General features: G+C 41.2%; 1 protein-coding gene and 1 long non-coding RNA gene across 6 annotated transcripts in view; one reads left to right on the top strand and one right to left on the bottom strand.

The window, feature by feature from the left end:
• LOC110742646 overlaps positions 1–2667 on the top strand; it is a 31172-nt gene extending 28505 nt beyond the window's left edge. For both annotated transcript variants that reach the window (XR_004182293.1, XR_002520551.2), the window contains 3 exons: positions 268–403; positions 746–798; positions 2101–2667. This is a non-coding gene — a long non-coding RNA (uncharacterized LOC110742646). The remainder of the gene's footprint in view (positions 1–267; positions 404–745; positions 799–2100) is intronic.
• Positions 400–15607, bottom strand: part of CPNE4 (copine 4) — a 505087-nt gene continuing 489879 nt past the window's right edge. For 3 of the 4 annotated variants that reach the window (XM_021934867.2, XM_021934868.2, XM_021934869.2), the window contains exons 15-16: positions 9367–9603; positions 400–2159 (exon numbers count right to left, since the gene is read on the bottom strand). In XM_021934867.2, the coding sequence (XP_021790559.1) occupies positions 2025–2159; positions 9367–9603 (372 nt within the window). In that variant the 3' untranslated portion in view covers positions 400–2024. The remainder of the gene's footprint in view (positions 2160–9366; positions 9604–15607) is intronic. The other variant, XM_021934870.2, reaches the window with a different exon arrangement.

Genomic DNA, 15607 nt, shown 5'->3' with positions numbered 1-15607 from the left:
GTGCATCATTTCATTGATAGACACAAACACTTAATCTACCTGTTAAATCTACAGTGGATTAAAGATTGATCATAAGGAATATTAACAAGTCTATTCATTCATTTACTTATTTTATTAATCATCTCTGTATTTATTAAATGTCTGTTGAGTGTTTACTATGTTCCAGGTACATAGACATGAAAGTTCATATCTTGGTTTGGGGTTAGAAATAATCACCAGATATTTCCATAATATTGTATCTAAATATTTTAATTCCTTGTGTATTAGAAGCTGTGATCCATGCTTCCATTGTACTATGAAAGAGCTACTTCTAATCTGAGGCCACATTGCGTACCTGAAATAAATTACTGTTAGGAAATTGCCTTGAAAAGAGAAACGAGACCACAACTCTTAGAAGAATTCTGTAAGTACCCAATTTATTAATAAAACAATATAGCTTAAATAGTTACGAGTTTTTCCGTCGTACAATTTTACCATCCTTCCCAAAATGTTGTGCATTTGGTTGACATGTATTTGCAAGATTAGGATCTATAATTGTAACTCTGGAAATCATACAAGGCATTTTATTTGCTTGTTAATACTGCTCTCCCTTTCAAACAAACAACAAATTTTGCCTTGTGATTTACTTCTTCATCTCTCTGACCAAAAATAAACTCCACTTTGTGCCTTTTATGCTTGCAAAAACACTTGCCTGTTTCTCTGCAAGAAGATTATACAAGTTAAACATTCATCCTTTTGGTTCCAGACTGGCCAGCTTATATTGAAGCAAAACACCTCCTCGCCAAACAATCATTCCAGGTATTTCTGCTTATAGAGTTTGCTCTCAGAAGTGATAGAAAGGAGGCAAGAAGTTCCCACACTAAGCTCAAGGGTCAACTTAGTGGACCAGATATTGGGAGCTGTGCTGCATGGCCATGTGTCATACGTAAGTTTCTGTTGTTGTGGTTCCAATGAAGACTCTTTGAGGTCACTTCTAGGGATTGACACCATCCATGCAGTGGTGTGTGATGCCACTTTTAAGAGGGCAGGGACTGGCCAGGAGGAGCACTTTCTAGTCTTGTCTAAGGAAGAGGTGTGAGTATAAAGCAGCGAGACTGATTTGAGGTGTGCAGCTTCTGGACTCGGTCTCATTACTTTCTACTGTTGCCCCTGAGACAGGCAGGACTTTTATGCTACTGTCAGGAAGAGGTGCCATTCTCAAGCAGACTAGAAGCTGCCCTGTATTTGATGGTCTCCATCATGATATCCTTAAGTCTAGAGTCTCACTCCTCTTGGTATAGTCCAGGGACTGCATTAGCATCACCTGGAACCTTGTTAAAGATGCAGAATCTTGGGTCCCACACAGACCTATGTATCACAATCTGAATTTTAATAAGACTTGCAGGTGATTTCTGTACACAGTAAAAAGTGTGAGAGGTGCTGGGCTAGATGACCCAGACCTACCTCAAAAAGACCCACCTCAAAAAGAAGAAGTGAATAAACCTCTTCTTTAGTAGAGAGACCATTCTCAGCAGGGAGGAATTAGAGATAACAACTGCAAAAACCGTGTGGGTTTTTCTCTTTTTATTTTAAACATGCAAAATACAGTCCATGCATCTGCCATTTTAAAAAGTCTCTCATCCTATAGCAGATAAAACCAAGTATATTTTGGCTATCAACGTTCAATAAATGTTTCAAAATGCTTTAGAGTGTAAAGATAAGAAATTTAGCAAAATTTCAACAAACCTGTATAAAAAACGGATACAGATACCATTTTATTTCAAGGCGACATGCTGTAATGTAAATAGTAAGTTATTATTATCTGTATTTCTCTGTAAAAAGTTAACGATACAAGGGTTTAACAGATCCAGGCCTCAGGGCTACACATGCAAAAAAAATTGTCAAATAGTTAAAAATCACCAAAACGTGCTATTTTTAAATGTGTATGTGTTGTTTTTTTTTAAAGTACAGGAGTAGTAGAAGTATTAAATATGAAATATTAGCAGGAGTAGTATTTCAGAACTCTGTAAAACTGTGTGGGGAGTTCATGGTGCTAGTGTTCTGGAAGATTCGTACATTTCTGATGAACATTTTGGTTTAATTCCTTTGCCATTGTAATAGTCCACAACTTGGTTTGGGACTTCAGCCAACACGCTCTTTGCCAGGGCAGCTGGAGATGCCTGCAGGGAAGAAGAAATCATCATGACATTGGCTTCTGGTCAAAGGAACCAGACTCAACCTAAAAGATTTGAGTCCTGCTCTGGGCAGCTAAGTTTTATTCACTTTCATTCATACATGATTTGTCAAGGGTCTACTTCAAGCAAGAGTTGTCAGATTGTTGGAAAATGGGCCTTTAATTTCATTGTTATATATTTTTATGCCTGTCTCAAACTATAAAACTATTTACATCTGAAGATGAGTAAAAGTTGGATGGGAGAATGAATTGTTCTGCAGTTTTATTTCTAATTTTCACTCAATTTTAGACACTTATTTATGTTCCAGGTGCCACACTAGGGTTTAAGGGTCTACGGTTCTTGCCTCAGGAAGGCTGTAATCACATGAGGGGAGCTAGGCATGGCAATATTAACCCCACTATGAGGTAGAATATGATACATGCTATAGAGCAGCAGTGTCACGTCACATGGGAGCTTATTAGCAATGTAGACTCTCAGACCCAACTCAGAGCTACTAGTGATTCATATGCATATTGAAATTTGAGAAGCACTTCTCTAGAGAATCACAAACAGTGAGGCCAGGGCATAAAAAACATAGAGACCAACTTTTCTTCTAAGAGGAGGCGGCTTTTAAGTTGAGCATATTTTAATACATAGAGAAGGGGTAGGGGAATGGCATTTGACCATCCTAGGGACAGTGAGTCACCTGATGGAGCTGAAGGAAGTGTGCATGGCAGGTGGGGGATGAGGGGGTTTAGGGGTAGATGTAGGATTGATTGGGCATTTGGTTGGAAAATTGGCTTGAGACCAGGTGATGGAGAGTCTGGAATGCGACACTAATTCATTTAGCCTTTATTCTATCAGCCTTATGGATCTACTGCATGATTTGGGGGCAGGGGCACAGAAGGACCATGTGATTTATGGTGATGATTCTGCAGCAGAGAAAGGTTGAGGCTGATATCATACATGGACTCTGGAGTCATTCTTGCAGACCTGGGCTTTACTCCTGGCTGTGGCGTTTAGTACTAACTGTACAACCCCTGGACAAGCAACTTCAATGGCCTGAGCCTCATTATTAGCTATTATTGAAGAGATTAAAAACTTGAGGCAGACTTAACAAGTGTTTGAGATTCCAAAAGAAAGAGGACTGGACTGAATACCATGTGACCTGGTTTTCAGTTCTTTCTTTTCTATGTGGCTTGCCACTTGGCCATTTAACTTTACTAAGCCCCGCTGTTCTTAGAGGCAAAAGAGAAAAGAAAAGAATTCACTCTATCTCAGAGAGTCTCAAAATAAGAGACATGTATCTTTTAAGCAATCTGAAAACACTGTAAAGAGTTTTTCTAAAGTGATCTTTCACATTTTGAAGATGTCATAGCATGATGGACATTTGTGATCTACAGATGTCCCTTTATTTTATAAATAACCGCTCAGGGTTGTGTGTTATACCATGGTCCATGTGTATAGTGGGGCAGATACAAAAGTCATTTATACCCTTTTCTCCCTGACTGTTTCTCATTCGAAGGTTAGAAAGTCAAATCCTTGATTGTCCGGCTTCCTTTACATCTAGGGATGACAATATGACCCAATTCCGTCCTTTGAGATAGAAGTGAAAATTTCCTAGGGGAGGTTTTTTGGAAAGCTTTTCTCTCCTGGTTAAAAGTTAAAAGACTTTTTCTTTGTGAAAAATCTTTAACAATACAAGAATTTAACAGATTCTGGACTCAGGGCTACACATGCAAAAAAAAATTGTCAGATAGTTAAAAATTACCAAAATGTCCTATTTTTAAAGGTGTATGTATTTTTTTTAAGTACAGGAGTAGTAAAAGTACTAAATATGAAGTATTGGCAGGAGTAGCATTTTGGAACTCTGTAAAAGTGTGTGGAGGTCATAGTGCTAGTGTTCTGGAAGACTTGTACATTTCTTTTTTTTTTTTTTTTTGAGATGGCGTTTCACTCTGTCACCCAGGCTGGAGTGCAGTGGCGCGATCTCGGCTCACTGTAACCTCTGCCTCCCGGGTTCAAGCAATTCTCCTGTTTCAGCCTCCAGAGTAGTTGAGATTACAGGCGCCTGCCACCACGCCCAGCTAATTATATATTTTTAGTAGACATGGGGTGTCACCATACTGGCCAGGCTGGTCTCGAACTCCTGACCTCAGGTGATCCACCTGCCTCAGCCTCTCAAAGTCCTGAGATTACAGGCGTGAGCCACCGTGCCCGGCCTTGAAGACTTGTACATTTCTGACGAACATTTTGGTTTAATCCCTTTGCCATTGTAATAGTCCAGGACTTAGTTTGGGACTTCAGCCAACATGCTCTAGACACAGTTGGCCCTATGTCCCTTTCCTCTTCCTTTCTATCTTGAAATAGAATATGATTACTGGAGCTGTAGCAACCATTTTATCATTATGTAGGAAGAGCAAAGGGAATCACAAAGTGCTGGCTCTGACACTATTGAATCACTGATCCAGCAGCAATGAGCCCCTCACTTCTAGCTATACGAGAAAAAATATGTTCTATTTGTATAATCCAGGGTTTCTCAATCTTGACACTATTGACATTTGGGGCTGAATAATTCTTTGTGTGGGGGACTGTCCGGTGCATTGTAGGAAGTTTAGCAGCATCCTTAGCCTCTACCCACTAGATATGAACAGAAGCCCTGTATTTGTTACCATCAAAAATGTCAGATATTCCAAAATGTTTCCTGGGGCATAATGTTACCCTTGGTCAAGAACCATTTATGTAATCCCTGTAAGATGGATTTACTGTTGCTTGCAGCAAAAAATATTCCTAAACCAGTCTGTCAAGTAGATCTTCCTCTGATGATGGTAATATTCTATATCTGTGCTGTCCAATATGGGAGTTCTTAGTCTCATGCAACTATTGAGTCCTCGAAATAAGGCAAGTCTGACTGAGGAACTGAGTTTGAAATTTTATTTTCTTTTAATGAATTTAAATATAAATAGCTACATGTGGTTAGTGGCTACCATATTGGACAGCATTGTTCCCAAAGGATTCCCCCATCCTCTTGCATATCTGTGCTGGCAAGCAAATAAGGCTTTGGGGACATGTATGGGGTGGGAAAGGGTCAAGAATATGAATGAAACTGGCAATAACTGTAATAAAAGCTTTATTTATTAACCACCTACATGGACCAGGCACTGTCTTAAGCTTTATATAGAAAACACCTTATCTTTGCAATGCATGTATCATTTACCTCATTTTATAGATGAAAGTCTGTGGCATGGAGAGGTTAAATAACTTGCCCAGAGTCACATAGCTTAAAGCGTACAATAATTTGAGTGTGTCTCCTAAATTAATGTGCTGGAAACTTAATTGTCAATGCAACAGGGTTGGGAAGTGGGGCCTCATAAGAGGTCAGTATCATGGGAGCAGGTTAGTTATCATGAGAGTGGGTTGTTATAAAAGAGAGTCTGCCCCTTGTGCTCTCCTTCTCTCTGTCTTACATGTTTGCTTGTGCCTTCCGTAGCTCTGCCATGAGATGACCCTTGGAGTTGCTGGTGCTATGCTCTTGGACTTCCCAGACTCCAAAACCATGAGCCAAATAAACTTCAGTTCTTTATAAATTATCCAGTCTGTGATATTCTGTTATACCAGCAGGAAAAAAGACCATAACATAACTTGTGCCCTGTAAACTCTAAAGCTCTGAGTTATCATGCAGAGCAGAAAAAGACAGGCAATTCATGGGCTAATGGCTTACATAAAATGATTTAAGCTGCTACCTTCCCTTTTATTTATGGCTTATTGAATTCAAAGTAGATTAGTTTGGGTAATGAAATGGCTTCAAAATCTAATTTGAAATCCATGAAGATAAGATGGGTGAATATGCTCCTGGTGTTCTTCCTTGGTCATTCACAGAGCAGCCAGAGACTTTGTGTAGCACAGAGACTATAAGTAGCACCCTACTTCCTTGCTCTGCCCCTAGCATTCCTCTTGTTGCCAATGTCCCTGAAATTCCCGGCTCTCCAAGGCTGTCTTTCCTCAAATACTTAACTTAAGCTGTAAGCCTTTTCCCATGGCTACTCCTGTCTGCTTTGAGGTCCTGTAGCAACATTTTAATTCTTCTCAACCACCCACAGGTTGCTTAGCATGTGATTTTTCTGCTGGTACCTTTCTCCCAGTCATGCAATTCTCCAGTAAATGTCTTGAGGCCTGGATCCATGGTTGTATCATTTCATTGTGGTCCTAGTGACTAGCATGTGCCTTGCACAGAACAAGCATTCTGTAAGTGTTTTGGGGAAGAGGAGGAGGCTTGAGGGTAGAGGTTAGAACCTTTCATAGCTCAGTGACATTGTGTTAGCACACAAGTGTGTGTGGGGGGAGGTGGGGAGGTGGGGGATGCAGAGGGGAGAAAGGGTGATTTGGGGAAGTTAATGAATCTCCTAGACAGTGAACTCTTTGATCCTGCTTCACTATGCAAAGCTATCACTGGTATTCAGTGACGTGGCTACCTATTTGTCTGGCTGAAAAGAATACAGCATTAGAATCAGGAAAAACACCCTTTCCTCCATCTTAGACACCTTGGGAGAAACTAGCTTCATTAATGAACATAATTGCAACAAATTTGGCCTGCTCTACCTCATCCCTCTGTAAAGAATACTACTTCTTTTTAACTCTACTCCTTGCTGTCCATAGGCAGACAACTTGAGGACTTAGTGCATCTCTTTCATTAATGAGTACCTTTATTTGGAAATCTCTTCCTAGGGAAACTTGAGGATGGGATATAACAACACAATTACCCCTCATCCACATGCATAGCCCTGGGAGCTTGTGGGAAGATTGCTGCTGCTGTTACTTGGAAACTCTCTCTGTACTCAACTCTGTAGTCAGGGATTGATTTTCTGCTCCTTCGGTGATTTTAATTACACTGCAGCCCTCCTTAAAAGTAGAGTAGTAATTGTGTGGCAGTACAGTTATGAACAGTACCTCATCATCCAAGGAGCCTTGGGATGTGCAGTTACTTCCCTATGAAGTCTGGGCAGCTCATGAAATGTAGGGTTCAGCTGAGGCAGCTAAGCTGGTGATTTATCTGAATTCTCATTTTAAAGCCTGTCCAAAGAAGGTGGCAGAACAAACAGCAATTTCTGAAGAGCATATGCTAAAGGCTCTCACACTAGGACTGGTACCAGGATTACAGTCAAGTATGCATGGGGGTGGGAGGATGGGTGGATCATTGTTTTGATGATCCATTTAGCTTTCCACCTCTCATCTGTAATTTCCTTACACAGTGTAGGTGAGATTCCAGTATGAACCCAAATTGGGAGTCAGATGTGTCTGGATATATCTGATAAACTCACTATGAAGAATGTCAGGGATTTGTTTGAATGAGTTTTTGACTGGAGGGGAAAGGCTTTACCAAATAAGCTTGAAGTGGAGGGGATGGCATCCTGCCTGACCCAAATAACTGATTTGAGCCCTATGAAGGGAGGGACTGCCATGGAAGTTAATGAAGATGCTTTCCAGCAGGGATCTTTGACACATCTCACTGCATTAATGGCTCAGGTGACAGAGGGGACTCTGTAGCATGGAAAGGAGAGGACGCTCTTATTTTCCAAGGAGACCGCAGATAAGCTTCAGGGTACTGAAGATTCTGAAGATTCTCTGTTGCCAGGGCAGCTCAAGTTTAGTCACCAGCCCTGGGGAGTGGTATAGTTGGCATCTGCAGCAGTACAGAGGGCAAGGCCTCAGTAGAAAGCAGCAGCTGGGCATATGCTCTGCTCTTGGGTGGCTTTCCCAAGAAGCACAAAACATAAAAACATGAAGGCTATCCAGGAATACCCAAGTTACCCCCACAGATGCCAAGATACAACTAGGATACTCTAGAGGGGTCTTCAGGACTACCATTAGCCCCAAGGGAGCTTTTATGATTTCAAGATGTCCTTCTGGGTGATTATAGCTCAATAGGTGCAGGGATTTGTGGAAATTTAAAAAATGCTCCTTCCTCCATGGACACAATGTATCAAAACCTGGGAATGTGGAAAAATTGTTACTGAGCAATTTTTCAATGTCATACTAGAGCACTGTCTAATGGTTTTCCCTCAAGACCCTTGGGGAATGCAACGCTGCTTGACTGACTTACTATTTCTTATTGGTAAGAGCCCAAGACTATAAAGTTAGGTATTAATTTGTAGAAAACTGATAGCATGCAAGTGATTTCTGTCCCATAGAGAAGGTAATTCAAAGATTACTTTTTTTTTTTTTTTTTACCCTCTTGGCCATTAATCAGTTTTCAATCTACCTTAGCAAACTTATTCAGCATTTTTTTCCCACTGACTTTAACTGTCTTATTTTATTTATTTATTTATTTATTTATTTATTTATTTATTTATTTATTTATTTATTTTGAGACCAAGTCTCACTCTCATCACCCAGACAGGAGTGCAATAACGCCATCTCGGCTCACAGCAACTTTCACCTCCCAGGTTCAAGTGATTCTCCTGCCTCAGCCTCCCGAGTAGCTGGGATTACAGGCGCCCGCCAGCGTGCCCAGCTAATTTTTGTATTTTTAGTAGAGACAGAGTTTTACCATGTTGGCCAGGCTGGTCTCGAACTCTTGAGTTCAGGCGATCTACCCACCTTGGCCTCCCAAAGTGCTGGGAGTACAGGGGTGAGCCACTGAGCCCAGCCTTATATACTGTTTTGAACTAATTTTATCATCTTGTTTTGAAGGAATTAAGTAAATCTTTGATGCTGCTTACTATATTTTTATAGGGGATTTAGGTTTCTATCATTTTGGAAATATACTTCTGCCAGGGCACATGCCTTGACAAGCAAAACATAGGCTGCATTTCAGTTTCTCCTTGGTACTTTGGGCAGGCACCTTTGGGCAGGGAACAAGCTGCCCAACTGTAGGCAGTCCTAGATGCACTAGAGATCCTAAATTATATGAATTATAGGGCAAGAATCAGTGAAATTTTGCCTACAATAGTTAGCATGACTCCTGATCTATAACTCAATTTATAATTTTTTTTCTCCAAAGAGTCATGCTCTACATATCCTTGTTGTGGGAGGTGATGTGGCCCAGGAAGGGATAGCTAAACCAGGTCGTCTCCCACAGCAAGGGTATGTAGAGCATAGCTGGTGTTGCTTCAAGAATGGTGGACCACTATAAACACTGGTGGACAAATGTGGGAGGTGAGCATGCTTTGGTTCTGCTCTTCCATGGGAAGTGCCCCAGTGTGTATATGCATACGTGTTTGAAGTTCCTGAAGGGCACGAACTGGACGATGTCTCGAAGAACAGGCTCTCCCTTGGGTGACCTCAGAATCCCATCGTCACCATCCAGCATCTGCATGTCACTGAAGTCAGCATTCCCTACTCCCACGATGATGACTGACATGGGAAGGTGGGAGGCATGAACAATGGCCTCCCGGGTGTCGGCCATGTCTGTGATGACACCGTCTGTCAGGATCAGCAGGATGAAGTATTGCTGCAATCAGATGCCCGATGATGACAGGGGGTGAAGAGGTGAGGGAGACAAGGACAATACAATACCAGTTAGACACCCAGGTGGACTCACTGCACATTGACCAAAGCAACAGTGATGACAGACATTTTTTGAGTGTCTGTGCTGATAGTCCTAAAGGCTTAGAGTTCTGATGCATGGAGCTTAAAGGTAGGCATGGCAATTATAGCTTAATTATAATAACTACCTCACTGACAGTTACAAAGAAAGAGCAACAGACCAAGAGTTAGGAAGACTGGCTTCAAAGCCTCATTCTGTGAGACCCTAGGATGATCCCTTAATTCCTCTGTGTCTGAGCTTCTTCATTTCTCAAATAATTTATATGATCTTCTTTGCTTGAAGATATTTAAAAATCTAAAGCTATGACATCCAATACAATGATGACTAGGCCTATGAGACTACTCAGCCCTTAAAATGTGGCTAGAGCAAGCGATGAACTGAATTTTATATTTTATTTAATTGTAATGAATTTAAATTTAATGTGAAAATTGGATAACCAATTCAGTTATTAGAAACATTTTAAGTATGTTTGGAACAACTTCAGTACATCAATTAACTTTTTCAACTATCTATAAATCTAAACAAAGATAAAGTATTTATGATGATAACTTAGTATCCAAATTGACATGCTGTAAGTATAAAATACATGTGGATTTTGAAGACTTAGCACACAAAATAGAAAGCAAATTATTTCATTAATAATTTTTTTATATGGACTACATGCTAAAATGACAATATGTTGGCTATGTTGGGTTAAATAAAATATATAATTAAAATGGATTTCTCTGTTTCTTTTTACTTTTTAAAATACAGTTACTGAGGAATTTAAAATTGTGTACATAACTTGTGTTATATTTCCACTGGATGGCACTAGTCTAAAGTCCTGCTATGAGAGGGTCAGGGTTGCAGTCTCTCCCTCTGAAGGCCATGTGCCACAAAGGTGGCAGCTCTTCTCTAGGCACACTTGCAGCAGGTTGCAGTGCTCCCATGACTTCCTGCTTTAAATCCTGACTTCTGGCCTGCAGCCTGCCTGGCCCCTTTCCATCTGGGAAGCTGGAAGATGACTCAGCTAAGATGGGAATTGGAGGAAAGTTGCTGTACTCAGCAGCACAGGGAAGCCTTGGGAAGTGCTTTGGGGGCTGGAGAAGGATGACCCATTGGAGGTCATCACTGTTTTTAGTCAACATGAGAGGCACCATGATGGCCTTTACTGGTAAGAGGAAAGAGAAGCAGATTAGTCAGATACAGCTCAGGCTAAACAGAAAATAACTTTCAATATAATCCTGCAAGATGCCCAACATTCATACGGAGTAAGTGTGAGATTAAGCCATTCCACATTGCCATACTTCAAAGGAGAAAGATTGGATAGAAGAGTGACAGTTTGAAAACATCTGGTTTTGAGAATAATGTACTTAAGGTTGCAAATAGTTTGGTAGTGCTGAAGAGTTTCATTTTCTTTTTCTGTGAGCCTGAAAAAAATGTAAATGAAAAATGTGAGCTAGAGATAGGTGAACTTCACACTATGATGAAGATAGCCACATGTTCTGAATGCTTTTCATACAGCCTAATGTAAAGGCTAATTCTGTTCCATGTCCATTAACTAACCACTCACCCCTAGTCCTAGCTGAATTCCCAGTTCCCAGGAATTTCCAATCTGAAATCCTGGTTTTCAGATTCATTCAAGTTGTATATTTCCATCTATGTCTATATTTTCTGAGTTGCATATATTCACAAAGAAGTTGGCTTGAGAGTTTAGAGAAGGATTTCAGTAGGATGAAGTGATGGAGGAGGTAGGGAGGTGCAGAGAGAAGTGGCAGAAAGAGGCAATATTGGTGGTTTGGGGATGGAGGGAAGGAGTATAGAATATACCAGAATCATAAGTCACCCACTCTAGAGTGCACCCGGAAGACCAGGGCAGATGGCACACCCAAAAGGAGACTACTTCTGATTCATGAGCAGGTGGGCCCTTGAGTGAATCACACTTCTGTGTCTCCTTCCTTTATCCTCTGCCTTCCCCTAACTCCTGTCTGATCTGATCTTAGAGTTCAGGGGATGAATCTTCCCTACCTGATAAATACCTTAAGAAATAAAACAACCTGGGGCAGGCACGCCCAAGATGGCCGAATAGGAACAGCTCCAGCCTCTAGCTCCCAGCGTGAGTGACACAGAAGACAGGTGATTTCTGCATTTTCAACAGAGGTACTGGGTTCATCTCACTGGGGAGTGCTGGACAATTGGTGCTGGTCAGCTGGTGTAGTCCGACCAGTGAGAGCTGAAGCACGGGGAGGCATCGCCTCCTCTGGGAAGCGCAAGGGGGAAGGGAATCCCTTTTCCTAGCCAAGGGAAACTGAGACATACAACACCTGGAAAATCGGGTAACTCCCACCCTAATACTGCGCTTTACCAAGGGTCTTAGCAAACGGCACACCAGGAGATTATATCCCACACCTGGCCCGGAGGGTGCCACGCCCACGGAGCCTCCCTCATTGCTAGCACAGCAGTCTGAGATCTAACTGCAAGGCGGCAGTGAGGCTGGGGGAGGGGCACCCACCATTGCTGAGGCTTAAGTGGGTAAACAAAGCCACTGGGAAGCTCAAATTGGGTGGAGCTCACCACAGTTCAAGGAGGCCAGCCTGCCTCTGTAGACTCCTCCTCTGGGGACAGGGCATAGCTCAACAAAAAGCAGCAGAAACCTCAGCAGATGTAAATGCCCCTGTCTGATAGCTTTGAAGACAGCAGTGGATCTCCCAGCACGGAAATTGAGATCTGAGAATGGACAGACTGCCTGCTCAAGTGGGTCCCTGACTCCTGAGTAGCCTAACTGGGAGACATCCCCCACTAGGTGCAGACTGACACCTCACACCTCACACGGCGGGGTACGCCCCTGAGACGAAGCTTCCAGAGTGAGAATCAGACAGCAACACTCGCTGTTCAGCAATATTCTATCTTCTGCAGCCTCCGCTGCTGATACCCAGGCAAACAGGGTCTGGAGTGGACCTCAAGCAAACTCCAACAGACCTACAGCTAAGTGTCCTGACTGTTAGAAGGAAAACTAACAAACTGAAAGGACACCCACAGCAAAACCCCATCAGTACATCACCATCATCAAAGACCAAAGGCAGATAAAACCACAAAGATGGGGAAAAAGCTGTGCAGAAAAGCTGGAAATTCAAATGATCAGAGTGCATCTACCCCTCCAAAGGAACGCAGCTCATCGCCAGCAACGGAACAAAGCTGGATGGAGAATGACTTTGATGAGTTGAGAGAAGAAGGCTTCAGTTGATCAAACTTCTCAGAGCTAAAGGAGGAACGAGGAACTACGTAATCAGCGCAAAAAACTAAAAACCTTGGAAAAAGAATGGATGAATGGATAACTAGAATAATCAATACAGAGAAGACCTTAAAAGAACTGATAGAGATGAAAACCATAACATGAGAAATATGTGACAAATGCACAAGCTTCAGTAACTGACTCGATCAACTGGAAGAAAGAGTATCAGCAATTGAAGATCAAATGAATGAAATGAAGCGAGAAGAGAAGTGTGGAGAAAAAAGAGTAAAAAGAAATGAACAAAGCCTCCAAGAAGTATGGGATTATGTGAAAAGACCAAATCTATGTCTGATTGGTGTGCCTGAAAGTGACGGGGAAAATGGAACCAAGTTGGAAAACACTCTTCAGGATATCATCCAGGAGAATGTCCCCAACCTAGTAAGGCAGGCCAACATTCAAATTCAGGAAATACAGAGAACACCACAAAGATACTCCTCGAGAAGAGCAACTCCAAGACACATAATTGTCAGATTAACAAAAGTTGAAATGAAGGAAAAAATGATAAGGGCAGCCAGAGAGAAAGGTCGGCTTACCCACAAAGGGAAGCCCATCAGACTAACAGCAGATATCTCAGCAGAAATGCTACAAGCCAGAAGAGAGTGGGGGCCAATATTCAACAGTCTTAAAGAAAAGAATTTTAAACCCAGAATTTCATATCCAGCCAAACTAAGTTTCATAAGTGAAGGAGAAATAAAATCCTTTACAGACAAGCAAATGCTTAGAGATTTTGTCACCACCAGGCCTGCCCTACAACAGATCATGAAGGAAGTACTAAACATGGAAAGGAACAACAGGTACCAGCCATTGCAAAAACATTTCAAAATATAAAGTCCATCGATGCTAGGAAGAAACAGCATCAACTAGCGAGCAAAATAACCAGCTAATATCATAATGACAGGATCAAGTTCACACATAACAATATTAACCTTAAATGTAAATGGACTAAATGGTCCAATTAAGAGACACAGACTGGCAAACTGGATAAAGAGTCAAGACCCATCAGTTTGCTGTATTCAGGAGACCCATCTCACATGCAGAGACACACATAGGCTCAAAATAAAGGGATGGAGGAAGATCCACTAAGCAAATGGAAAACAAAAAAAGCAGGGGTTACAATACTAGTCTCTGATAAAACAGACTTTAAACCATCAAAGATCAAAAGAGACAAAGAAGGCCATTACATAATGGTAAAGCGATCAATTCATCAGGAAGTGCTAATTATCCTAAATATATATACACCCAATACAGGAGCCACCAGATTCATAAAGCAAGTCCTGAGAGACTTACAAAGAGACTTAGACTCCCATACAATAATAATGGGAGACTTCAACACCCCACTGTCAACATTAGACAGATCAATGAGACAGAAAGTTAACAAGGATATCCAGGAATTGAACTCAACTCTGCACCAAGCAGACCTAATAGACATCTATAGAACTCTCCACCCCTAATTAATAGAATATACATTATTCTCAGCACCACATCACACTTATTCCAAAATTGACCACATAGTTGGAAGTAAAGCACTCCTCAGCAAATGTAAAAGAACAGAAATTATAACAAACTGTCTCTCAGACCACAGTGCAATTAAACTAGAACTCAGGACTAATAAACTCAATCAAAACTGCTCAACTACATGGAAACTGAACAACCTGCTCCTGAATGACTACTGGGTACATAATGAAATGAAGGCAGAAATAAAGATGTTCTTTGAAACCACTGAGAACAAAGACACAACATACCAGAATCTGGGACACATTTAAAGCAGTGTGTAGAGGGAAATTTATAGCACTAAATTGCCACAAGAGAAAGCAGGAAAGATCTAAAATTGACACCCTAACATCACAATTAAAAGTACTAGAGAAGCAAGAGCAAACACATTCAAAAGCTAGCAGAAGGCAAGAAATAACTAAGATCAGAGAAGAACTGAAGGAGATAGAGACACAAAAAACCCTTCAAAAAATCAATGAATCCAGGAGTTGGTTTTTTGAAAAGATCAACAAAATTGATAGACTGCTAGCAAGACCAATAAAGAAGAAAAGAGAGAAGAACCAAATAGATGCAATGAAAAATGATAAAGGGGATATCACCACTGACCCCACAGAAATACAAACTATCATCAGAGAATATTATAAACACCTCTACGCAAACAAACTAGAAAACCTAGAAGAAATGGATAATTTCCTGGACACTTACACTCTCCCAAGACTAAACCAGGAAGAAGTTGAATCCTTGAATAGACCAATAGCAGGCTCTGAAATTGAGGCAATAATTAATAGCCTACCAACCAAAAAAAGTCCAGGACCACAGCCGAATTCTACCGGAGGTACAAGGAGGAGTTGGTACCATTGCTTCTGAAACTATTCCAATCAATAGAAAAAGAGGGAATCCTCCCTAACTCATTTTACGAGGCCAACATCATCCTGATACCAAAGTCTGACAGAGATACAACCAAAAAAGAGAATTTTAGACGAATATCCCTGATGAACATTGATGCAAAAATCCTCAACAAAATACTGGCAAACCAAATCCAGCAGCACATCAAAAAGCTTATCCACCATGATCAAGTGGGCTTCATCCTTGGGATGCAAGGCTGGTTCAACATACGCAAATCAGTAAACGTAATCCAGCATATAA

Source organism: Papio anubis, chromosome 2 (assembly GCF_008728515.1).
Source record: "Papio anubis isolate 15944 chromosome 2, Panubis1.0, whole genome shotgun sequence".
Classification (NCBI taxonomy): domain Eukaryota; kingdom Metazoa; phylum Chordata; class Mammalia; order Primates; family Cercopithecidae; genus Papio; species Papio anubis.
The sequence above is the reverse complement of the archived record's forward strand: the minus strand, read 5'-3'. Positions and strand labels throughout refer to the sequence as shown.